The 26694-nt window shown below is 48.9% G+C and overlaps 1 protein-coding gene across 1 annotated transcript in view; it reads right to left on the bottom strand.

Annotated features, from left to right (window-relative positions):
* Positions 1-19845, bottom strand: part of SRRM3 (serine/arginine repetitive matrix 3) — a 65858-nt gene extending 46013 nt beyond the window's left edge. Inside the window, exons 1-3 of the mRNA XM_056865133.1 lie at positions 19591-19845; positions 6438-6539; positions 1283-1417 (exon numbers count right to left, since the gene is read on the bottom strand). Of these exons, the coding sequence (XP_056721111.1) occupies positions 1283-1417; positions 6438-6539; positions 19591-19814 (461 nt within the window). The 5' untranslated portion in view covers positions 19815-19845. The remainder of the gene's footprint in view (positions 1-1282; positions 1418-6437; positions 6540-19590) is intronic.
* Between the last annotated feature and the right edge of the window lie 6849 nt (positions 19846-26694).

The following is a 26694-nucleotide window of genomic DNA, read 5'->3' as shown; positions in this document are numbered from 1 at the left end:
TGCAGCTGACATAGGGATCCCATAGGGTTTTCGAGGCAAGAGATGAACAGAGGCGGTTTGACAATGCCTGCCTCTGTGCAGCCACCCTGGAATTCCTTGGTGGTCTCCCATCCAAATACTAACCAGGGCCAACCTTGCTTAGCTTCTGAGATCTTAAGAGATTGGGTTAGCCTGGCTTATCCAGGTCAGGGTTGATATCTTGTGTCTATCATATTTTTATTCGGTCCTTCATCTGAGGAGCTCAGGACATGTGCCTGGTTCTTTCTTTCCCATTTTATCCTCACTACAACCATGTGAGGTAGGCAAGCCAGAGAGAGAATAACTGGCTCAATGTCAGCCGACGAACTTCATGGCAGAGTGAAGAGTTGAACTCGGGCCTCTGTGATTCTAGTCCAAAACTGCAACCACTATACATTCTCACCTTCCTCTGTGTTGGATAAACGGGTCAAATTCGATGACAAAGAATGTTCATGCATGCAGGAAAAATAAGACCTTCAAAAAGTTCTACCAAAGTTGTCCAGCTACCACTCCAAAATCCCCAGGTATTTCCCAGCACAGAGCTGAGAACCCTACTCGTTTTCCCTGCTTAGTCCCATTGATGGCAATTCGACCCATGCGACCCAGGGGCTTTTACGGAGGTTTAAAAAATATTGATATAGCAATCACTGATTTAAAAAAAGAGAATTTCAAAAAAGCCCCCTGGTGGCATGGGGAGGGGATGGCCACTGTGGGGATTGGGGCAAGGAAAGCGGCACCAGTGTGAGCAGGATTGGAAAATCCTGTCTTTCCCTCCCATATGGCAGCCAACCAAGCTTTGTTGAACACCTTGAACGCATGAAGCTGCCTTGTCCATCCAAGTAAGTATTGCCTACTCTGACCAGCAGCTGCTCTCCAGGGTCTCAAGCAGAGGTCTTCCACATCACCTATTTGCCTCGTCCCTTTAACTGGAGATGCCAGGGATGCAACCTGGGACCTCCTGCATGCCAAGCAGATGCTCTGCCACTGAGCCACAGCCCCTCCCATCGTTGTGATTGTTCCTGAAACACTGTAGCAAACCAGCCTTGGGGAAGGTCTCTGAAAAGACAGGGTAAACCTAGGAGATGCAGGAAAGTACCAAGATGCTGTGGGAAAGTGGGGGTGGGGAAAACTTGCTTCCCAACAGCACCCATCCTGGGAAAAAGAAGACGCAAGTACATTGGCTTTTAGAAAGGTTTACACCCTTGCGAGGAGGTTGTACCACCCACCCTCTCATGAAAACCCAGGTGATATCCCGGTAACTCACCTGTACTCTCGGTGACTGCTGTCATCTTGATAGCAGTCAGTTGCACAATCGCACCCGAGGGGGTAGCCCTCCCCGTAGTTGGGATACTCCACTGCATATTCCTCTCCGTCCACCATGTGATGGTTTTCTATCACTCTGTCCAAGGGGAGAAAAAAGAAGAAGCAACGTGTAGAGATGTACTAAATGTTTCCTTTTACTTTTGCAGATGTATCCACCTTCTTGTACGCAGCAACGTATGTTTGGAACACTTATTGGCAAAAGCAGATACATAGATCTAAACCCTTGGTCTACATTGCATGTGAACTTTTCTAGGCAACTGTGAATTCTATTCTGCATTCAAATGCATCGCACAAAAGATGGCTGTGCATCGCACAGGATGTGGTGTTCAGCAAACTGACCTCCTCACCACCCTAGCCGGGCCTAGCATTGCCCAGTGGGCAAATCTGGACATTATTCAGAGTCCAGATTAACTGTTCGGGCCTCCAGCAGACACATGGGCAATTGAGACCTAATGTGGCATACTGCTTACAGTGTCGGATTAAACCCAAGAAGACATGGGTTCAAATATCCACTTGAGCACAAAGCTCACTGCGTAATCTTTAGGCTAGCGATACACTCTCTCTCCCCCTTTTCAATGTAGCCTTCCTCGCAGGGTTGTTGTGAGGATGCAACCGGGGAGAAGGAGGAAATCATGTGCGCTGTCCTCAACTCCTCACATTAAAATGCAGAGATTAAACGTATACTATTTGGATTCTCTGAATTATTTCTGACCAGGATTATGAGAAGGCTCATCTATGTTATGAAGTATGCTACAGAAGCTAAAGAGCCCCATGAGTGGGAAGCTGCAGTACTGCAGTCCAAGCTCTGCTCACAACCTGAGTTCGATCCCGACAGAAGACGGTTTCAGGAAGCCGGCTCAAGGTCGACTCAGCCTTCCATCCTTCCAAGGTTGGTAAAATGAGTACCCAGCTTGCTGGGGGTAAAGGGAAGACGACTGGGGAAGGCACTGGCAAACCACCCCATAAAACAAAGTCTGCCTAGTAAACGTCAGGAATGACCCGGTGCTTGCACAGGGGACCTTTACCTTTACATATGCTTACAGGCTCAGAATTAGCCTGGAGCCAGAGAACCGATGAAACATCAGCACAGATGTGCTTAGAGAAGATTGCTGTGGCTGCAATGGGAACCTGAGACTTTAGGCTTACATGTGTGTGTGTGTAAGTGCCTTCAAGTCGCAGCTGACTTACGGCGACCCCTTTGGGGGTTTTCATGGCAGGAGACTAACAGAGGTGGTTTGCCAGTGCCTTCCTCTGCACAGCAACCCTGGTCTTCCTTGGTGGTCTCCCATCCAAATACTAACCAGGGCCGACCCTGCTTAGCTTCTGAGATCTGACGAGATCAGGCTAGCCTGGGCCATCCAGGTCAGGGCTTAGGCTTACATGGGAAGATGTAATTATACAGGCTGGCCAGTAAAGGTATAGGTACTCCCCTGTGCAAGCGCCAGGTCATTATTGTCCCATGGGGTGAAGTCACATCATGACATTTACTAGGCAGACTATGTTTACAGGGTTGTTTGCCATTGCCTTCCCCAGTCATCTACACTTTACCCCCAGCAAGCCGGGTACTCATTTTACTGACCTAGAATCATAGAGTTGGAAGGGACCAAAGGGAAGAAAGAAGTAGACAAGCTGGAACGTGTCCAGAGGAGGACAACAAAGATGGTGAGGGGTCTGGAGACCAAGTCCTATGAGGAAAGGTTGAAGGAGCTGGGTATGTTTAGCCTGAAGAGGAGAAGACTGAGAGGGGCTGTCATATAGAGGATGGTGCCGAGTTGTTTTCTGTTGCCCAAGAAGGTTGGACCAGAACCAACGGGTTGAAATTAAATCAGAAGAGTTTCCATCTAGACATTAGAAAGAATTATCTAACAGTTAGAGCTGTTCCTCAGTGGAACAGGCTTCCTCGGGAGGTGGTAAGCTCTCCTCCCTTGGAGGTTTTTAAGAAGAGGTTAGATGGTCATCTGTCAGCAATGCTGATTCTGTGACCTTAGGCAGATGATGAGAGGGAGGGCATCTTGGGCGTCTTCTGGTCACTAGGGGTGGGTGGGGGAGGTAGTTGTGAATTTCCTGCATTGTGCGGGGGGTTGGACTTGATGACCCTGGTCGTCCCAACTCTATGATTCTATGATTCTATGACCACCAGGGTCATCTGGTCGAACCCCCTGCACGATGCAGGAAATTCACAACTACCTCCCCCCCACACCCCCAGTGACCCCTACTCCCTGTCCAGAAAATGGCCAAGATGCCCTCCCTCTCATGATCTGCCTAAGGTAATAGAATAAGCATTGCTGACAGATGGCCATCTAGCCATCTAGACCTCAGAAGGATGGAAGGATGAGTCATCCTTGAGCCGGCTACCTAAAATCAACTTCCTTCGGGATCGAGCTCAGGCCGGGAGCAGAGCTCGGACCGCAGTACTGCAGCTTACCACTCTGCGCCAGGAGGCTCCTGAAAACCAACCTCCCCTCTTTGTTTGGCTTCCCCTCCAAAGATGTCGAACAGGGGGAGGGGGAACGCAGCAAAGGGAGGCAGGTCCGCTGGCAGACAGGCATCCCGGCAGGCATTAATCTCCGTCCTCTCGGGGAGTTTAACCCAATTACAAGCTGAGTGAATAATTGGCTGCTTTCAGGGAAACTTAACCCCAGAATGTTTTGGCTCAGAAAATACAGCAGAACCGGCCGTGGGCTGGCAAAACAGGAAAGGGAGCGCGGCCAGAGCCGAGGAGGGTCTATTCAGGGCTTTTGTATCTGCCTAGCTACTGACGCCGGAGCACAGAATACAGATGCGCAGCGATGCGATCGGTGCGCATACATTTAAATGGCTGAGTTGCTGCACATAATGTACAGGGAAAGAGATCCAATTCTTTTTTTTTAACTGTGGGAGGACAGGAAGCAGCAATGCACCCTTTTGCAACACTTGGCAGAAAGGGGGCTAAAAGGCTAGCCTGATCTCGTCAGAGCTCAGAAGCGAAGCAGGTGGAGTCACCACCCTCCAGGTAGTAGCTGGAGATCTGCTTTTACAACTGATCTTCTCCAGTGGATAGAGATCAGTTCACCTGGAGAAAATGGCCGCTTTGGCAATTGGACTCTATGGCATTGAAGTAGGGTTGCCAGGTCCCTCTTCGCCACCGGCAGGAGATTTTTGGGGAGGAACCTAAAGAGGGCGGGGTTTGGGGAGGGACTTCAATGCCGTAGAGTTCAATTGCCAAAGCGGCCATTTTTCTCCAGGTGATCTGATCTCTATCGGCTGGAGATCAGTTGAATTAGCAGATCTCCTGCTACTACCTGGCAGTTGGCAACCCTACATTGAAGTCCCTCCCCTCCCCAAACCCCGCCCTTCTCTGACTCCACCCCAAAAACCTCCCGCCAGCGGCCAAGAGGGACTTGGAAACCCTATAAGCAGGGTTGGCCCTGGTTAGTACTTGGATGGGAGACCACCAAGGAAAACCAGGTTCATTATACAGAGGAAGGCAATGGCAAACTGCTTCTGTTAGTCTGTTGCCTTGAAAACCCTCCAGGTTTGCCATTAGTTGGCTGCAACTTGACAGCACTTTACGCACACACATATTGGGGAGAAACCCGGCTATGCAAATGCACGTGTGATGTTTGCAATGAATGTGCCACTGTTGCGCAGATTTGGACTAAGGTATCTGGAACTGAACATCCAAGGGAAACCATGGGTCACATGAACACATGAAGCTGCCTTCTACTGAATCAGGCCCTCGGTCCATCAAAGTCAGTATTGTCTACTCAGACTGGCAGCGGCAGCGGCTCTCCAAGGTCTCAGGCAGAAGTCTTTCATATCACCTACTTGCCTCGTCCCTTTAACTGGAGATGCCAGGGATTGAACCTGGGACCTTCTGCATGCCAAGCAGATGCTCTACCACTGAGCCACAGCCTCTCCCCAACCCATGGCTGAAACAGAGAGCAGCGAAAAGCATGTCACCCTCAAAAGAAGACTTGGTTAAGTCAGGAAAGATATAAATGTTCTGGAACGTCTCCAAGCTAGGGCTGCATAAAGTTCCTATTTTGGGCACTGGTTCCTGGCAAAGCACCGTCCTATTTTTGTCCTTGGTGAAGAACAGGGAAGATGCCCTTTTAAGAAGGGGGCTTTGAATTCTCTAATTTTCAGCTCTTTCCTCAAGATAGCATGGTGTAGGATCTGGACTGAAAATCTTAACTGAGTCATGAAGCTTATCAAATGACCTTAAGCCAGTTAGTTTGCCAATTCCAGGTTGGGAAATACCTGGAGATTTTGAGGTTTGAGCCTGAGGAGGACGGGGTTTGAGGTGATGAGGGACTTCAGCGGAATATAATTAGGGTTGCCAACCTCCAAATAATTGGAGCAACCCAAAACAGCACTATAACACTATAAAGCAAATAAGTGAATTTTATAAACTCCAAATAATAGCTAGAGATCTCCTGCTATTACAACTGATCTCCAACCAATAGAGATCAGTTCCCCTGGAGAAAATGGCTGCTTTGCCAATTGGACTCTATAGCACTGAAGTCCCTCCCCTTCCCATACCCCGCCCTCCTCAGGCTCCACCCCAAAACCTCCCGACACTGGGGAAGAGGGACCTGGCAACCCTAGATATACTGCCATAGAGTCCACGCCATTTTCTCCAGGTGAACTGGGCTCTGTCGCCTGGAGATCAGTTGCAATCCCAGGAGCTCTCCAGCCACCACCTGGAGGCTGGCAAACTTGAGCCAGGAACGTTCTCCAACCTCGCTCTACAGGGTTGTTGTGAGAAGAAAATGAGAAAGGGATAACGAAGTGTTCTGCACTGAGCTTACTGGAGGAAAATAGGATGCAAAAAAATGTAATGATAATAGAAATGAAAGACCAAACTCCTGGTGATGCTGAAATTCTGTGACTGAAATTCTAGAAGTGTAACTGGGCCCTAAAAAGCAACGGAGTGTGTCTGGGGCCAATCTGCATCAGGGCTCCAGTATTGGGGGAAGAGGGATTTAACTCTTCCCCTTCACCAACACTAGCTGGTTGGTTATCCCACTCTCCCCTTTCCCGTATTCATCTGAACATCTGTTTTCTCCTTCAAGCCCACTCCCATGTCCCTATACAGGCTCCTCCATACTCACATCTGCCTCCCATGCTGGTCCTCGCGGGTGAGCACACCCTCCTTTTCCATCAGCATCTGCCGGAAAGTTCCGACTTTCTGCCGGATCTCCTCTTCAGGGTACCTGTTAGGCCAAAGCAGAGAGAGACTATGTCACAAATGACCATCAATCAGTTGAGAAACTCCTAATCACCCCGTCCTTTTTTCCTAAGGATACCCCTCCCCAGTTTTTCCCAATGGGTAGGGCTGCCAACCTCCAGGTGGTAACTAGTAATAAGAAAAACCAGTACACGGCTATAATATGCCCAAAATGTGTATAGAATACCTAATAACAAATATAGGAAATATAAATACAAATGCAACACTATATATATATATATATATATATATATATATATATATATATATATATATATATATATATATATATATATATATATTGTCATTTTCGTGCGTGGTCTTTACATTTTTGTATGTATTCTTGTTAGTGTTGCATTTGTAATTATATACAAATACACACACACACACACACACACACACACACACAGGAAAGCTTATCGTACAACATAATAATTATCCAGGTTGAACAGTAAGCTTTCCTTTGTGTGTGTGTGTGTGTATTGTCATTTTCGTGCGTGGTCTTTACATTTTTGCATGTATTCTTGTTATAGCCCATTCCTGAAATTTGGGCCAAAAGGCCTTAGGAGTCCTCCACCAGCCTCCGCCGGCGCGGGGGCCCACACCACCGGCTCCCGGAAGGCGCACGCCAGCGTGAGTGACCCCAGCGCCGGCATGCAGGCCTGGGCGCTGGTCTCTGGCCACCGCCGCGGCAGCGCTTGGGCTGGATGCTTCTGCAGCCTCCCGCTGGCCTCCGGCCGCTGGCACAGGCCGCAACAGCGAGCCAGGAAACATTCTGGCGCTCCGGGAGGTGTTCCTGGGGCGTTCCAGTGCCGGCCGGGGATGGGGCCAATGTTAGTCGGCCTCCTGAGCTGTTTTCAGGCTCGGGAACACCCCTTTTTTATTTTCTTGAGATACGCCTGCTTTTTGCTGGCGTATCTCCCGGGGAACCCGATGAGGGTTGCATGGTGTTTTTTTTGCACCGGGTAGAGGTTTCGGCAGTGCCAAAACCTCCTTAGGAGGCAACGCCGCTGGGTTACCTCCTAAGCCTGGCTCAGGCATTCCTTTCAGGGAATTGCACCTGTATTAATATTTCCTATATTTCTTATTAGGTAGTCTATATGCATTTTGGGCATATTATAGCCATGTACTGTTTTTTCTTATTACTAGTTACTACCCACAGTGCAGGTGATTCTTTGTCTTGTTAACCTCCAGGTGGTGGCTGGAGATCTCCCACTATTACAACTGATCTCCAGGCGACAGGGATGAGTTCCGCTGGAGAAAAAGGCAGCTTTGCCAATTGGACTCTATGGCATTTAAGTCCCTCCCCTTCCTAAACCCCACCCTCCTTAGGCTCCACCCCCAAAATCTCTAGGTATTTCCTGATTCGGAGCTGGCAACCCTACAAATGGGAAAATTTTTGCAGTTGAAATTTCAAGGGGCTTTGTGGGGAAAAGATCCTGTGAAATATTTTGAAGGGGAATGAGTGAAATGTGTTTTAAGACACAGTGTGACCTGCTGAAAACATGTAGCAAGAAGATTTTTAGGTTAAGACAATGTATGACATTTCTGTTTCCCCTCAAATTTCCATCCTTCTCCCAGAAAAAAAACTGCTGGGGAACCCATCCTTACTTTAACATCTTCAAGATAACTAAGAAACAGGCTTGGTGGATCTGCAGTGATATTGCTTTTCACTAGATCTTGCTAAAAAAAGGTAAAGGTCCCCTGTGCAAGCACCGGATCATTCCTGACCCATGGGGTGATGTCACATGCCGACGTTTACTAGGCAGACTTGTGTACGGGGTGGTTGGCCAGGGCCTTCCCCAGTCGTCTTCCCTTTACCCCCAGCCAGCTGGGTACTCATTTGACCGACCTCGGAAGGATGGAAGGCTGAGTCAACCTTGAGCCGGCTACCTGAAACCGACTTCCGTTGGGATCGAACTTAAGTCGTGAGCAGAGCTCAGACTGCAGTACTGCAGCTTACCACTCTGCACCACGGGGCTCCTGCTCAGAGGTGCTGTGTAAATACACACGTGTGCAATTCATTGACTTCATCCAACTCTTCATTCATTTGGATGCCGCTCATCCGATTTCTGCCATCATTCCACACCCAATTTGGGCATACTCATCTAGGAGAAGCCAGGGGAGGGGGTGGGAGCTAATCTCATCACTCCCCGAGAACTTAAGTGCATCAATTAATCCTTCAGCGGCTCAGGCAAAAGAGCCAAATGGGAGATGTAGTCGCAGAGTGACTTCTTTGTATGCACTGGGCAGCCACCTATAATCTTATACGTGTATGATTTATAATGCTTTTTTTAATCGCTGAGCTTATAACGTTGGACCGGGCCGACATTTCCGGTGCAGGCAAACAGAAAATGTCACGGAAAGAAAAAATCGTAGGTTCAGTTCACGCAGCGGAGAAACACAACAGAAAGGAGGATTTTTCAGGTCGAAACGTCAGGGGTTAGACATCTGAAATAATTATCATTGCTTACTGAACACGGCACACAGCACAGAACAGAGACATCAAATATGGTTAGCGGTGTGCATTGAGGCAGTTATTTTAGATTCTGGACATAATGTTTTATGGGGATTCCCTTTTAGATGATAATATATGAAAGTGCAAACCTACACCTTGCTTGTCTTTGTCTGCCAGCCCCCCCACTATGCACATGAGCTGGAGTCCTGTATTTATGCCTGAACAGGCTTCCTAAATGCCTGGGTCTGGTGGGGAATTCCATGAACACCCCCCCCCCCCAGTCTCAATCTCCCACCTTCAAGTAAATGAGGAGTGGGAGAAAAACATGACTTGCCTAGTAAGGCTCTAGGAATTTCCCTTAGTTTCTATGCTCTGTACTATAGCGATTATGATAAATTCCTAGAGCTTTACCCAGAAGTGACATCACATCCTCCCCAAACTTCACCATCCTCAGGCACTGCACCCCAAATCGTCTGGCATTTACCTAGGCAGTTTTGGAACCCTACGCATGAAAATCTGGTCTTAACAGCACCACTGGTGGTGTACTGAAGGGAAGCTTTGGGATAAAAAGTGGATGTCACACTGGTGTCCCTATTTTTATCCTTAAAATGCTGGAGGGGCAGGCGTATCATCATAGGGATGGGTTCAGGGAATTGGGGTGGATGGCCCAATTAACTTATGAGGAATTTGGAGGGTGGAGCCTGTGACCTCACTGAGGTCTCTGTGATTCCCAGGCTCCACCCCCCAAGTCTCCAGGAGTTTCTCAACCTGGATCAGACCACCCTACCTCCCATCCCCTGCCAGTGGCAGATGGGGGGATGGGACTCGGCCACTAGGGTTGCCAGGTCCCTTACCTCCACTGGCAGGAGCTTTTCAGGGGTGTGGCTAGGGCACATGATGCGCATGCGCCCCCTGCACACCGCGCCTACATCACTTCTGGGTTTACCCGGAAGCAAAGCGGATGCTCTAGCAGTCTCTGCCAACACTCTATGGTTTTCATAGAGTTTCGGCGGAGGTTGCTAGAGCATCCGCATTGCTTCCGGGTAAACCTAGAAGTGACGTGGGCGTGGCGGGCATGAGTGCACACGTTGCCTGCCGACCCTCAGCTGGTCGGCGGGCAGTCGGGTGGATTGGTGGGAGTTTGCCCGCCGCCACCGGGCTCTTGGCAACCCTACCAGCCACCCTGGAAGTAAGAGAAACAGAGGGATCCTGCTGCAGGTTGAGCAGCCACAGAGTTGATAGCGGATGAGTGCAGTTGACACATCTGAGGAAATATAGCCCGGGGTGGCCAGATCTTTCTGCCAGGCTGATGCTTTTTATCCCTCGCGTTTGGCCTCGTTGACAAAAAGAGTTCTTTGTTTTTCTTTCCCGATTGACTGAAGGGGCCCGGCCTCGTATTTATGGGGTGATTCGCCCGGCTTTCAGCAGCTTTCATGGCTCATTAACCCTGAGTTACAGCCTCCCAACCGGAGCATGGACTGCCGCTCTCCACTTGCATGGGGCTCTCTCTGGGTCCCCTGAGAGGGCAGGCGGACGGTCGATACCTCTATGATTTAAAGCATCAATGAAACATCCAGGGTGGGAAGAGGGAGGGGGCCCTTGCGCTTTCCCCTGCTTTGCTTTGTTGCTGTAGGAGCAGAAAAAATTCTGCTTCCCGGGGTTACCAACCCACAGATGGGCCTTGGAGTTCTCCCAGAATCACAACTCATCTCCAGACTACAGAGACCAGTTCCTAGGGTTGCCAGGTCCCTCTTCCCCACCAGTGGGAGATTTTTGGGGCAGAGCCTGAGGAGGGAGGAGTTTGGGGAGGGACTTCAATGCCATAGAGTCCAATTGCCAAAGCGTCCATTTTCTCCGGGTGAACTGATCTCTATCGGCTGGAGATTAGTTGTAATAGCAGGAGATCTCCAGCTAATACCTAGAGGCTGGCAACCCTATCAGTTCCCCTGGAGCAAATGGCAGGTTTGGAAGGGGGGCTGTATGACATCACATCCCTGCTGAGCTACCTCCTTTCCCCAAACTCTGATCTCCCCAGGCACTGCCTCCAAATCGCCAGGAACTGCCCCTTCTGCAGCTCACAGCTTTATGCCCCCCATAGGGTTGTCAGGCAGCCTCTTTGATCCAGCAGGAGCAAAAATGGGAGGGCGATGCTGCATGATATCACTTCCAGCTGTAACTGGAAGTTATGCTATGACACTCTAGGAATACCCTGATTTCTATGGTACAAACCACAGAGATTTGGGGGAATTCCTAGAGTGTTGTACAGGTTGTACCTGGAAGTGATTGTTTGTGAATGCCTGTACTTAGATCTAAGTGGGAATACGTGTGGAGGTCTTGAGCTCAGTTATGGGTGCTGAAGGACAGGTGTTGAAGGCGGTAGCAAAAACTGCTGTCTTGAGAACAGCAGAGAGCCATTGGTCCAATCCTTTGACCAATCCCGAGGCTTCCTACTGCCTGCCAATCTCAGAGGCCCATGTTGCACCCGCCTATTCCCACCTGTGCCTATAAAGGGCGCCAGGGCCCAAGCACACAGTTTGTAGCTCTCACTGTTGTTTTTAGTAATGGTTTATCCCAGGTCTTTTAATTGATTGTACGCTGGTATTTTTATTGCCTTTGTTTTAACATACATTGTTGGAAACCATCTCAAGAGCAGTGATGGGGTATAAATATTTTAAGTGATGGGGTATAAATATTTTAAATCAATCGATGCACGGTCCCAGGTAACTCTTTAGGCTGAAGCCCCAGCCTCAGCCGAGTCTCGGTTCACAACCTGGAAATCCTTTCCCGTAATATGGACTCCCAAGCGCCGGAGAGGTATCTGCAAGCCCGAGTACTACATACCTCTGAGTAACCCCGCCACATATCTATGTGCAATGCTCGATAACTTTCAAATGCCTGACACCCCAAAAGCACTAAGCGCTCCTTCTGATTTTTAGGCCCTTGGCAGATCCTTGGGACTGAGCCCTACACATCGGAGTTCTCGTAATGAAGATATAAATAATTCTCATTCATCTGACTTCAAAGGACGTGAGACATCATGCATGGGCGGACGGCCATGACTCAGAGACAGATGAGGCCTCGTGAACATGTAAAAAGGGGGAGTGTTGTTCGAGTCAACGAGAAAGTTCACACTCTCGCAGTAGAGGATCTCAAGGTGGCCTCAAAATATACAGCCTGAGACTTGGCCAATTCCTCTTGGGCAACCTAAGCCCTTCCAACATTGCGAGACAAAAAAACCCCTATCATGTATAGTGATTACAGTGTCAACTCTAGGGTTGCCAGGTCCCTCTTTGCCCCCGGTGGGAGGTTTTAGGGTGGAGCCTGAGGAGGGTGGGGTTTGGGGAGGGGAGGGACTTCAGTGCCATAGAGTCCAATGGCCAAAGCGGCCATTTCCTCCAGGTGAACTGATCTCTATCGGCTGGAGATCAGTTGTAATAGCAGCAGATCTCCAGCTAGTACCTGGAGGTTGAACTAAATCACACCTCTATACCAAAGGATAATATAAGCCAAAATCAGTATAGGACAAAAAATGCCACACAACAAACTTAACCAGATTATAAACCAAATATCACATATAGTTTGCCACACATATTCCTTCCCTGGAGGTTTTTAAGAAGAGGTTAGATGGCCATTTGTCAGCAATGCTGATTCTGTGACCTTAGGCAGATGATGAGAGGGAAGGCATCTTGGCCATCTTCTGGTCACTGGGGGTGTGGGGTGGGGAGGTAGTTGTGAATGTCCTGCATTGTGCAGGGGGTTGGACTAGATGACCCTGGTGGTCCCTTCCAACTCTATGATTCTATGATTCTATATTCAAAATACAAAGGATGTATACAGTAAATACATGTAGCAAGGATCCAGTCAAACACATATAACTACATCAACAATTCCACAGGATCAGAATATTTTCTCACAATACAGTCACCAGCAGCACATTACAACTCCACACGTAGGTGCTCGTGAACTGTTAAGATCCCAGTTGAACAAAAGTCCATGTCAGTTTCAGTTCATTGATCCACTTCAAGGAAGTCACTTTCCAAGTCTAGGAACACATGCACAGACAATCTTTCTAGATATGGATAGTTTCACATTCTTTTCTTCAGTGTGCTATACATAACTCATATCCAGACTCAATAACCCACATGCTGAATTGCATCTTGGAATGCTGCGTCATGCCCGTGGCAGACTCTAATCTGGAGAACCAGATTTGATTCCCCGCTCCTCCACATGAGCTGCGGACTCTAATCTGATGAACCGGGTTGCTTTCCCCACTCTTACACATGAAGCCAGCTGGGTGACTTTGGGCTAGTCACAGCTCTCTCCGAACTCTCTCAGCCTCACCTACCTCACAGGGTGTCTGTTGTGGGGAGAAAAGGGAAGGAGACTGTAAGCAAGTTTGGTTCTCCTTAAAAGGTAGAGAAAGTCGGCATATTAAAACCAACTCTTCTTTTTCTTCTTCTTCTATTCTTAGTTGGAAGTGTCTCAAGTCTTACTCCAAATAAACTGATTTATCTCTGGATTGGATCTTGTTTTACACCTGCCTCTCTTGGTAACATCTTTTCTCCGCTGGATATTTAACCAGGCCTCCAGAAAATTCTGCAAGCAGTGCAGTAAGCCTCAACCCCTTCCAGAGTACCTTGCGCAAGGCAGTCGAACTGGCACTTAGTGGCTTTCTTAGATGCCGTGCCTCAAAGAACCTTTCTTCCAATCCTTAACGCAGACTTAGTGTGATTACTCAGCCAAGAGGGAACTACACTTTGGACATGCTCAGAGGTCTCCACATCTGTACGAGTCCTCGGAGCATGCATTTTCTCTCTCCCTGACTCCTGGAAGAAACAGAACCCTTCAAAAGGATGCTCAGAGGGTCCCGCTCACCTGGGAATGGGGGGGGGGGAGAAAAGCAATATTCTTGATCAGGAAAACGGGTGATTTGGTGCTGTTATGAAGAGGGAGATCAAAGCCTTATGGAAGCGCTTGCAATCAGCTCCGCTTGGCATTCAAGCCCTGCTGAATTTTTCATGCTCCCTGGACGTGCTTCTGCTGTTAAATAATAAAGCAGTCTACCTGGCATGTCAGCGTTCAGGTGGAAGAGCAGAAAAAAACCAGCTTCCTCCCTCCTGCTTAGCTGGCCCCTTCCTAGGGTTGCCAACTTCCAGGTACTAGCCGGAGATCTCCTGCTATTACAACTGATCTCCAGCCGATAGAGATCAGTTCACCTGGAGAAAATGGCCGCTTTGGCAATTGGACTCTGTGGCGTTGAAGTCCCTCCCCTCCCCAAACCCTGCCCTCCTCAGGCTCCGCCCCAAAAACCTCCCAGGTTTGAGGTTCTATTCCCCTTGCAGGGTTTCTCCTCCCCGCATTCTCCCTTCTCTCTTCCCCACCCCCCTTCCTTTCATTTCTTTTTATTCTCCTTATGCAATTCTTTTGCAAAGTGTGACAACCATTTGGGTTTGGCGCTGCCTCTTTTGGCAGCCATTCTGGGGTGGCATTTGAAAATGCCAAATTTGAAAGGTGCCTGCAGGGTCAAAAATCTTGGGGACCCCAATCTACGTTAATCAGGACATACAAGAATCTTTGCTGGATTCGACCAAAAACCTATCTAGTGTAGCACCGTTTCCATCAGGGTCCAGCAAGATTAAACCAAAAACCTATCTAACATAGCACCCTGTTTCCATCAGTGTCCAGCTAGATGCTCCTGGGAAGCGCACGGTGTTCATCCCCTGCCTGTGACACTCAGTGGTATATTGCCTCCGGACATGGAGGTTCCATTGAGCTAGCATGGCTATTGATCGATCTACCCTTTAAAAGGTTGTCTGTGCCCTTTAAAAGGTTGTCCCTTTCCTCCCTTCCAGGCTTGGTGATAATGCTAAGGGAACAGAAGGGGGAAAGCATGTAGTTACGTATAGCACATGGCTAGAATAAATAAAGCTTTGAGATCCAGTACATCTGCCTCCCCCCCACCCTCATCAGGAAGACACTAGCAACATGAAACCACTCTGTGGCTTTGCAGTGTTTTGGGACGGCTGTCAGATAAAAGAGAGATTGGCGAGGCAGGCAGCGGCAGCAGAGAGAAAGATGGAAAGGCAGAGGAGAGAGAGAGGGAGCTCAGAAAGGAACAGAATCATTAAATCGTTGCCTTTTGAAGTGCACATCAAAATGCAAGAGCCGAAAGGGGAGGGGCGAAGAGAAAGAAAAAGAAGACACCAGCTAGAAAAGGGAGATAAACCCAGGGATTCCTGAGCTGAGCAGCTTTTTGAGGACATTGGAGGTACCCTGATTCCCCCCACCCCAAGTTCAGATCTCGCCACAAACTTGCACAGTGCCCTGGAATGAGTTAGATTCTCTCGCCGTAATTCCACCCCTCTCCAAATCTGTATCATGTTGCCTCATGTAAAGGCAACAGATGTTTTCACATCTGGGTGTTTGGCTTGTAATCCCATTGCATCCCAGGTTTAGTGGTATCTAGTCGAGCTGGCAGCTGTTCTTACATTTGTGTTGCGCTCGTTGTGGCAGATGATTGAATTAGGGATGCTTGTGAAGTTTTGATCTGTCAAATTATTCTTCAGATTCCAGGATTCTAAATTAACAGGCCTTTTGTTCTAAAATATCATCTCCCCATCACGATACTGAAGTTCAGATGTACATTGATAAAACACTACACAAAAGCAATCTCGATGACATCCTAGGCATCAAGATTCTTTTTGTGTGGTGTGTTACCAATACACAGGAGTGCATGTGTCAGTAAACCCCCTCAAAAAAGAACGGCACACTTTAGCCTCCTTTATTCCCTGTTTCAGCCAGGATTTAGCCAGGATTGAACGCAGTTCGGTGAAAATGCATGATTTCGATCCTGGCTGAAACAGGGAATAAAGGAGGCTAAAGCGACAGTGCGTTTTCACCCAGACTTAGAGGTAGATGGTGAGAAAATCCATCAGATCACCAAATATTTAACCCAGGTAATGGTTTACTGTAAAAACTATCCCGGTAAATGCCACTGGCATGTAGCCTAACAGTGCATTCCTGAAAGGAATGCCTGCGCCGGGCCTAGGAGGCAACCCAGCGGCGTTGCCTCCTACCCGGCGGAAAAAAACTGAGATACACCAGCTTATCTCAAGAAAATAAAAAAGGGGCGTTCCCGAGCCAAAATGGCTTGGGAGGCCAAGTAATATCAGCCCCCCACCCCAGCCGGCGCCAGAACGCCCCGGGAATGCCTCCCGGGGCGCCATCACACCCCCCGGCTCGCCACCGCAGTCGGTGCCGGTGGCCAGAGGCCAGCGGGAAACTGCAGCAGCGTCTGGCCCCAGCGCTGCCGTGGCGGCGGCCGGGGACCAGCACCTGGGCCTGCACGCTGGCGCTGGGGCCACTCACGCTGGCGTGCGCCATCTGCGTGCCAGCGGTTTGGAGCCCTGTGCCGGCGGAGGCCTCCTAAGGCCTTTTGGCCCAAATTTCAGGAATGGGCTGTAAGAGATTTTTTTGAACATGTATACATTTATTATAAGCTTTTTACACTTCATGTGTATTTATACATTCTAGGCACCTATGTGTCATATGCTTATGCTTATGACTTCGTTGTTAATGAGCAATAAACGAATAAACAACAGGGCGAAAACGCATGGTTGCTTTATCCTCCTTTAATCCCTGTTTTAGCCAGGATTGAACGCACATGAAACGCTTGTGTTCGATCCTGGCTGAATCCTGGCTGAAACAGGGATTAAAGGAGGATAAAGTGACCATGCGTTTTCGCCCAACAGACTCTAGTAGCTGAACAAAATCGGGCTGCTTTCAACCACGATCCAAGGGCTTCCTGCCCATCAAGTCCCTGGCCCAGTCCAGATAGCGAGAGATTTTTAAATCAACGTTTGACACCCCTAGACAGATCTCCACACATTGATTCATCCCAATCCCCCATGCTGCCGTTGGTCTGCCTGGCTCCACTTGAAAGGCCTTCCGAAATAACAGCGCTAATTGACAGCTCCAAAGCCGCGGAGGCCGTCTGCATTTCGAGTCCTTTCCCTGGGCTTAATTAAGGCCGCGGCGCTTTCCGGGCCAGGCCTGGCTCGTGCGTCAAAACTGATCACGTGGCAGCATCCCAGGGAGGGAACACACGGAGCCTTTAAATGATCAGATGGCGCTTTTGCAAAGATGATATCCGTACAGACTTAATTTTTTTTTTTTTAAAAATGATCTCCCGCAACTGTAGGGGATGCTCGTTAGGGTCGCCAACCTCCAGGTACTAGCTGGAGATCTCCTGCTATTACAACTGATCTCCAGCCGATAGGGATCAGTTCACCTGGAGAAAATGGCCGCTTTGGCCATTGGACTGTATGGCATTGAAGTCCCTCCCCTCCCCAAACCCCGCCCTCCAGGCAGGATCAAGGGATCATGAACCCAGAATCATCTGGGCAGCCTTGGCTGGAAATAAGATGTTTGACCAGATGGGCGCTTTGGCCGAAGCTGGCACGGTTCTTCTCCTGTTCTTAACGCACGGTCCAGTTTGGATAAACATGCCCTGACGGAGAGATGGCCTGGCTGATGGCAGGCTTGGTCGTGGAAGGGAATTTCCCAGCATGCCGTTCCCAAAGGGAGCAGAGCGGTAAATCGTGGGCTCCTGCCACTGTTGAGGAAACAAGTCTGACAGGCTGGGCCCGCTGGGGATTGCTGTCGCTGGCAGAATATGAGTCACAGGCCAGTTGGGGCGGGGGGAGCTGGGAGCAGTTGCTTCCCTTTATCAGAAAGAGAGAGCTGATGTCACTCGTGGGGGGGGGGCGGAGGGCTCTGCTCTCCTGCATCTCGGCCACAGCATGGAAATCCCTCTGACTCATTCATCCCTCGGAGCACCAGAGGTTGGAAAAGGCCATCGTTGTCTGAATCGGAACCTGAACCGCTGCGGGATCTCAATTTCTATCGCTCGAAAGCCGACAGTGGCCTTCATCCTTCCCCTCCAGCCCTATTAGTTGTGTCATCTACTTAGGGGGACGTGCATCATTCAAGAGACATCTCCTCTGGGGTTAGGAGGGTTGCCAGCTCTGGGATGGGAATTACCTGGAGATTTTTGGGACGGAGCCTGAGGAGGGTGGGGTTTGGGGAGGGACTTCAATGCCATAGAGGCCAATTGCCAAAGCAGCCGTTTTCTCCAGGGGAACTGATCTCTATTGACTGCAGATCAGTTGTAATAGCGGGAGATCTCCAGCTAGTACCTGGAGGTTGGCAACCCTATGTGGGGGCCGGGGGCCAGCACAGCCCAAGGAAAAGGCCACTCCCAAGAATGGCATGCCAGATATGGAGAGCCACAAGACCCACCAAAGGAGGGAGCCCTTTCCTTCCAGCACCTCTTAAGGCAGAGACTGCGTATCGGTTTCCCAGAGACAGCAAATATGTCCATTGACTTCATTCTTGCCCATTGGTGACCCTAGCCTAGACATTTGTTTGCTCATGCACCCTTTAGAGGACTGGAGGGCACAATGCTCCAAAAGTCAAACTTGACCAAATATGGATGCCGCAGATTGGATTTTTCTATGTATGGTACAAATCGATTTAATTATGGCCTCCCTTCGATATCGTATCTCACACCACACCACACCCTTTGCAAACCATTATTAACATAGGGTTAGTCTCACTCAGTTTCCCTCCTCAACAAGCCTCCTTCCTCATGTGAGTTTGTCCATGTGGACCCCATAAACCCCATCCTAGTCTTTTGTGGGGTCATAAAGCTCCCCTCCTCCCTCCACCCATAGGAGAGCCAGCAGGATCCGACCCAGAATCTGCTGCTTTCTGGTGTGAACAGGTTCAAACCAGATTTTGAGAGAATTTGACCTTAACTGGCCTCAACGGAAACTGAAAAGGAATATTAGTCACTCCTGAAACTAGGACAGAAACTTAACCCATTTTTTAATTCTTTCCTGAGTACTTCTGTGTGCGTGAAAAATCCTCCCTCTTACAGTAGCATCTCTCACCACAAGAGATGGATTCCCAGCATGAAAACACACAAACATCTATGACTAAATTGGATTTTATCCCATCCGAGGAGCCCAGGGTAATGACCTTAATACTTGATAACTACTCCAGACTTCAAGACCATTTTATGACTATGAGATGTTGACAACTTTATTTATGGCTGAAATATAACATCCCCTCATTTAAGAAGGAAACACACACAGGGATTAGATTCCCATCTGTATGGAAGCCTAAAAGAGAGGAAGAAGTTTTGCAGTTATATATTATTTGTTATCCTGCAAACACAACGCACATATAAACCCAGAAGTGATGGGGACGCTCTAGCAATCTCCTCTGGAAACTCTATGGAAATCACAGAGTTTTGGGGGGAGAGTGCTAGAGCGTTCGTGTCACATCTGGGTTTACCCCTCCTTCAGCTGGCCCTCTTCCGCCCTCCGACCAGCTGACGGGTGGCGGGCAGCCTGGTTGACTGGCGGGCGTTTGGTCCAATCAGAAAGCATAATAATAATCATCATCATCTCCCAGAGCCTGAGCCCACCGCCACCAATGACATCGACACCTTCTCCAGCCTGCTCCATCCATCTCCCTTCCCTTTTTAGCCCGGAGAACGGAAGCCAACGCTCACCCTTGCTCCTCCATCATCTCCTGGAGCTCCATGCACTTCAGCTCCACGCGCCTTTTCCTCTCGTGGTCCAGGATCTCTCGATGGGCCTTCTTCACCAAGCCAGCCTCCACCAGCCGAGATTCTTCCTCGGGCTTGTGCCACGTGCCCGAGGCACTGGGCTGGGGGAAGCCATTGGAAGCCTCGTGTGGAGAAGGCATCCTGGCGCCGTTGTTGCAGACAGACATGCAGGCTGGAGGCTCACGCCGCTTGCTTCTTCTGTGGTCCCTGCCAGAAATTAACAGTAATAATAATTAAGTTGTGTGAAGTCACAGCTGACTTACGGCAACCCCTCATGGGGTTCTGAAGGCAAGAAGATGAGCAGAGGGGCTTTGCTATTTTCTCTCTCTGCATAGCAACCAAACTGTTGAACACATGAACACATGAAGGTGCCTTGTACTAAATCAGACCCTTGGTCCATCAAAGTCAGTATCGTCTACTCTGACCAGCAGCAGCTCTCCAGGGTCTCAAGCAGAGGTCTTTCACATCACCTACTTGCCTAGTCCCTTTAACTGGAGATGCCGGGGATTGAACCTGGGACCTTCTGCATGCCAAGCAGAGGCTCTACCACTGAGCCACAGCCCCTCTCCATGGCTCTCCAGGGTCTCAGGCAGAGGTCTTTCACATCACCTACTTGCCTAGTCCCTTTAACTGGAGACACCGGGGATTGAACATAGGACCTTCTGCATGCCAAACAGATGCTCTGCCACTGAGCCACAGCCCCTCCCTGTTCCTTGGTCATCTCCCATCCAAGTACTAACCATAGACAATGCTTCTTAGCTTCCAAGTTCTGGAGAGCTCAGGTTAGTCCGGGCCATTCATGATGCTCAATACCAGAAATAACTGAGAAGGAAGTCTCCATTACTTCCTCATCTCCAGATGCCCCGGTTGGAACAATAAACATGCAAAGCCGTCATCATTTAATATATCGACATTGATCAATAATGCTCCAGTTTCTGTTTTGTTTTCCTGACAGCTGGCGAGAAAGACAGGACAAAAGGTCTATTCTACATCAGGACAAAAGGTCTATTTAGTCCAGCATCTTCTTCCCAACACCATGAAACCACCCCGGAAGCGCACAAGGAGAGTTATTAAGGAGAATTATTAATCCTCTACATCTGGATTTCAATGGTATTCTGCCTTTAAACATGGAGGTTCTATCCAGCCATTATAACACCAGTAGTAGAAGCCACGGGGCACAGAGTGGTAAGCTTCAGTACTATAGTCAAAAGCTCTGCTCACTACCTGAGTTCGATCCCGATAGAAGTCGGTTTCAGGGAGCCGGCTCAAGATTGACTCAGCCTTCCATCCTTCTGAGGTCGGTCAAATGAGTACCCAGCTTGCTGGGGGTAAAGGGAAGATGACTGGGGAAGGTACTGGCAAACCACCCCGTAAACAAAGTCTGCCTAGGAAACGTTGGGATGTGGCGTCACCCCATGGGTCAGGAATGACCCGGTGCTTGCACAGGGGACCTTTACCTTTTTTTTAGTAGAAGAAGAAGAGTTGGTTTTTATATGCCAGCTTTCTCTGCCACTTAAGGAAGAATCAAACCGGCTTACAATCACCTTCCCTTCCCCTCCCCACAACAGACACCTTGTGAGGTAGGTGGGGCTGAGAGAGCTCTGAGAGAGCTGTGATCAGCCCAAGGTCACCCAGCTGGCTGCATGTGGAGGAGTGGGGAAACCAACCCAGTTCTCCAGATCAACATTATCCAGTAGGAACCCACAGGAAGTGGGGGGGGGGTTGCACACCAGCTTCCGAGCAGGAAAGCCTTTTGAGTATCAGCTAGGAAGACTGACAGCTTTGCAGGCTTTAGGCTCTCCTCCATGGGACTTCGATACTTTTACAATGGAAATGAAATATGTTGAGCCAGCCAAAGCATCATCTTGGCCAATGGCCAATAGATGCTCCAAGTGACCCCAGAGAGAGCTAAAAATCAAGTGTCAGCATATTTCCAAGTCTGATCACATTCTCATGTTACAATTGGCATCTGGATGCCAAAACATGACCTCACATTTCGATGCCTGAATCACAATTTGCCCTTGACGTTCCATTGGTTTGGATTGGTTAAAAGGATGAATGATGCTGGCTAAGCTCTTTTGCTCAAGTCCTCGATCAAAATAATGTATTACAAGTCAGTGATGTTATGGAACAGAAGTCCTTTCCAGCCATTATGTCCATGCATATTGGGAGACTGGCAATTGTGCATAATGGGAGCACATTCTTCCCAATATGCATGGTTACTCTGCTGTCTGAACAGAGGTACTGCACATATTTTGCATGCATGTGCAAACCACAAACATGCAAAGGAACCACTGGGTTTTCCAGTGTTCTGGTTGGTGCATACCGATCCTGTACTTGCACACAAAATGTTCAGACAACATGGTCACTCACGGCACATATTTGGAATAGTGCATTCCCGATACACACAGTTAGTGACCTCTCAGTACATGTGGACATGACTTCTAAAAAGGACTATATACTACATAAGAAACTGTCTTACGATGAGACAGAACTACCGGTCCTTCTCACCCCATATCATCGATTTATATATTTATTGTCCTTCAGTGTTACTACTCTGAAGATGCCTGCCACAGTTGCTGGCGAAACGTCAGGAAAGAAAATTCCAAGACCACGGTTACACAGCCTGGATAACCTACAAGAACCTATATATTTATTATTTGCTTCATTGATCAGCTTTCTTTTCAATGGAGATCCAGAGTCACTAACCTCATTCTCCTCTCCTCCATTTCATCCTCACAATGACCCTGTGAGGTAGTTTAGGCTTAGAGTTCTTGACTGGCCCCAGGTTACCCAGCAAGTGTACATGGCAGAGTGGGGATTCGAACCAGGGTCTCTCAGATCCTAGTCTGACTTTCTAACTACTATACTACACTGGCTCTTGCCTGGCATCATCGAAGGCCACTCATGCAGAGCTGTTTCCCTCGCAGTCACCCTGCTGACTGCTTCGGGGCTTCCTTTTGATTATGCTTGCCTTTCCTGACATCAGAGGTCGCCTCTCTCTCCCCACGCATTTCCACACATTTTGCCCATGTTTCCGGATGCTGTTTTAGCCAGAATCCGGAAAATATGGGCAAAGCGTGTGGAAATGAGCGGGGAGCATGAGGCGACCTCGGACGGCCGGGAAAGGCATGCATAATCAAAAGGAAGCCCCAAAGCAGTCGGTAGGGGGGGATTGCAGGGAAACACCCCTGCATAAATGGCCCAAGGCAGTTTTCAGGAATACTACTTAAGATCCTCATATTTGGAGATTCTAGGGACTGCACCTGGGGACGTCTACACTAAATCATATGGTCTTTGCATAGATCTATGGCCCCTTCCTGTTTAAACGACAAGATATGAGGTTGCTTCATGTCAATTGCCAAGGAGATAGATCACAATGGGTAGCCATGTTAGTCTGTCTGTAGCAGTAGAAAAGCGCAAGAGTCCAGTAGCACCTTAAAGACTAAGGGTGAAAACGCACGGTCACTTTAGCCTCCTTTATTCCCTGTTCCTGAATCCCAGCCAGGATTCAGCCAGGATCGAGCGCACATTCAGCGAAACGCATGCGTTCGATCCTGGCTGAATCCTGGCTAAAACAGGGAATAAAGGAGGCTAAAGCGACCGTGCGTTTTCACCCTAACAAAACTTCTGGCAGGGTATGAGCTTTCATGAGTCACAGCTCACTTCTTCAGATAAGGGGTAGCCACCTTAGTCTGTCGCAGCAAAACAGAATAAAAGTCCACCGACACCTTAAAGATGACCGACATTTATCAGAAATAATTTGAGCTTTCATACCAAAGAAATAGCCCCATGGCGCATAGTGTTAAGCTGCAGTACTGCAGTCCAAGCTCTGCTCACGACCTGAGTTCGATCCCGACGGAAGTCGGTTTCAGGTAGCCGGCTCCAGGTTGACTCAGCCTTCCATCCTTCCGAGGTCGGTCAAATGAGTACCCAGCTTGCTGGGGGTAAAGGGAAGATGACTGGGGAAGGCACTGGCAAACCACTCCATAAACAAAGTCTACCTAGAAAACGTCGGGATGTGACGTCACCCCATGGGTCAGGAATGACCCGGTGCTTGCACAGGGGACCTTTACCTTTACCTTTTTCATACCAAAGAACCATTAGCTCACTATCGTCTCTTCTGCATGGCAAGGTCTCCAGCAAAGAAAGAGCTTTCCCAACCCCCCCCCCCCCCTGCTCGAAATCCTTTAACTGAAGATGCCAGAGACTGAATCTGGGACCTCTGGTATGCAAAGCATGTCCTCTGCAGTTGAGCTACAGTCTGTCAAATGTGGCCTGCTAAGCGTCAGAGACTGTCAAATTTTCACTGCTGCTGTAAAAATCTTCCGATGCTGATGATGAAACTTGCGACAAATATTTGGGGCATGTTTGTCCTCAAATGTTCTGGGTTTATTTATTTATTCATCCTTCTTCATATTTATAGCCCGCCCTCATTCCCAGCAAGCCGGGCTCAGTGGGTTACAACAAGACATAATAATAAAACATCAATTAAAACATACTTTAAAATCTCTTTAAAATTATCTACTCCGTATAATTACTAAACAAGATGGCGTTCAATACTAATAAATCGTGGCAGCTAGAAAAACCTGGCCAGGCAGTGAACACCCCACCCCCCATAAACAAGTTGGGAGTAGGGTTGCCAGGTCCCTCTTCGCCACCGGCGGGAGAGTTTTGGGGCGGAGCCTGACGAGGGTGGGGTTTGGGGAGGGGAGGGGCTTCAGTGCCAAAGCGGCCATTTTTCTCCAGGTGATCTGATCTCTATCGGTTGGAGATCAGTTGAATTAGCAGGAGATCTCCTGCTACTACCTGGCAGTTTGGTAAAACAAAGTTAGCGTGCTATAGATAGTTAGCAAACCGAAAACAGCAACAAACTGCAAACAATACCTCTTTATGCTACAAAAAGCATATAAAGATACAACCAGTATTTAATACAGTGGTGGACAGTGTCCAAAGTTACACATATGGCCACAGTAAGAAGAAAAATCCTAGAACATAAGCTAGGAACGCGTCTTTCTTTCCAAGAGGTAAGGTGATGGAATAATCCTACAGAAGTCCGGTTTCCTTTCTGTTTCGGCTTAAAGTGACAGCCTTCCTCAGAGGCCAATGCTAGCTGTAAATTACAATGCTTCCGCGTTGTAATTTACAGCTAGCGTTGGCCCCTGAGGAAGGCTGTCACTTTAAGCCGAAACAGAAAGGAAACCGGACTTCTGTAGAAAGGAAACCGGACTTTATGCTTTTTGTAGCATAAAGAAGTATTGTTTGCAGTTTGTTGCTGCTTTCGGTTTGCTAACTACCTGGCAGTTGGCAACCCTAGTTGGGGGGAGGATGGGGAGGCCAGCAATTATGACTTGCGGCTCAAGGTTATAAATGCAGTTATAAATGCAGTGGAACAGTTCCGTTTTACAAGCCCTGTGGAACTCATTTAGGTCCCACAGGGCCCTGATGTTGCTAGGGAGACTGATCCACCAGGCTGGGGCCAGGCCCGAAAAAACCCTGGCCCTCATCGAGGACAGCCCCACGCTCTTCAGGCCTTGAAGTCCCTCCCCTCCCCAAACCCTGCCCTCCTCAGGCTTCACCCCAAAAACCTCCTGCCAGTGGCAGGAGACCTGGCAACCCTTGTGCTCAATGAAACAAATAATAAATAAGAAGAAGAAGAAGAAGAGTTGGTTTTTATATGCCGACTTTCTCTACCACTTAAGGGACACTCAAACAGGCTTACAATTGCCTTCCCTTCCCCTCCCCACAACAGACACCCTGTGAGGTGGGTGGGGCTGAGAGAGTGTGACTAGCCTAAGGTCACCCAGCTGACTTCGTGTGTAGGAGTGGGGAAACCAACCTGGTTCACCAGATTAGCCTCCGCCACTCATGTGGAGGAGTGGGGAATCAAACCCGGTTCTCCAGATCAGAGTCCACCTCTCCAAACCACCGCTCTTAACCACTACACCACGCTGGCTCTCCATAAATAGATGATATGGGGTGAGAAGGACCAGTGGGCCTGTCTCAGCGTAAAACAGTTTCATATGTAATATATAGTCCTTTCCAGAAGTCATGTCTACATGTATTGAGAGGTCACTAACTGTTAGGGTTGCTAAGTCCCTCTTTGCCACTGGCAGGAGGTTTTTGGGGCAGAGCCGGAGGAGGGTGGGGCCTGGGGAGGGACTTCAGTGCCATAGTGTCCAATGGCCAAAGCGGCCATTTTCTCCAGGGGAACGGATCTCAATCGGCTGGAGATCCGTTGTAATAGCAGGAGATCTCCAGCCACCACCTGGAGGTTGGCAACCCTACTAACTGTGTGTATCGAGCGTGCACTATTCCGAATACGTGCCTTCACCATGTTGTCTGAACAGGGACCCCACGCGCGTTTTGTGTGCAAGTACTACAGGCTCGGTATGCACCAACCAGACCACTGGAAAACCCAGTTGTTTCTTTGCATCTTGTGGTTCATAGAGCGAAGAGCTTGTTCATAGACCGAAGAGCTCTCTGAAGGGCATACCAGGAGAGGCAGTCTTGTAGGTACAAAGGTTCCAGACCATGTAAGGCTTTAAAGGTGAGTGCTATGTTCTCGCAGCGAGGCCCCCGTAAGGGCAGGATTTAGGAAGGGGAGCGACTTCAGTGGGGCATAATGCCTTAGAGCCCCACCTTCCGAAGCGGCCGTTTTCTCCAGGCGAACTGATCTCTATCTCCTGGGAGATCAGTTGTAATTCTGGGAGATCTCCAGCCACCGCCTGGAAGTTGGCAACCCTATTGTAAGTTTCCTTTAATGAATGTGCACACCTCACATTTTTCACTAAATTTCACTAAGTTTATATATTGTGCATATTTCTTAGAGCCTGGTACTGTTTCTTTCCAAAGCTTGACTCTTTTAGTACAAGTGCAATTTCTGCTCCAGCACTGCCTGGAAGTTGGCAACCCTACTTGCTGGCCTGCATGCTGAAGCAATCCCCTCACCCTTACGTTTTAGTAAGACTAACTATTCCAGTGGCCAGAACCGTCGAAATGATGCCCGATCCGAGGGAAATTAGTCTAGGAAGGCCAGCGTGGTGT

Source organism: Euleptes europaea, chromosome 19 (genome assembly GCF_029931775.1).
Source record: "Euleptes europaea isolate rEulEur1 chromosome 19, rEulEur1.hap1, whole genome shotgun sequence".
In the NCBI taxonomy this organism is placed as follows: Eukaryota; Metazoa; Chordata; class Lepidosauria; order Squamata; family Sphaerodactylidae; genus Euleptes; species Euleptes europaea.
Note: the sequence above shows the minus strand (reverse complement) of the source record. Positions and strands in the feature narration are given on the sequence as shown.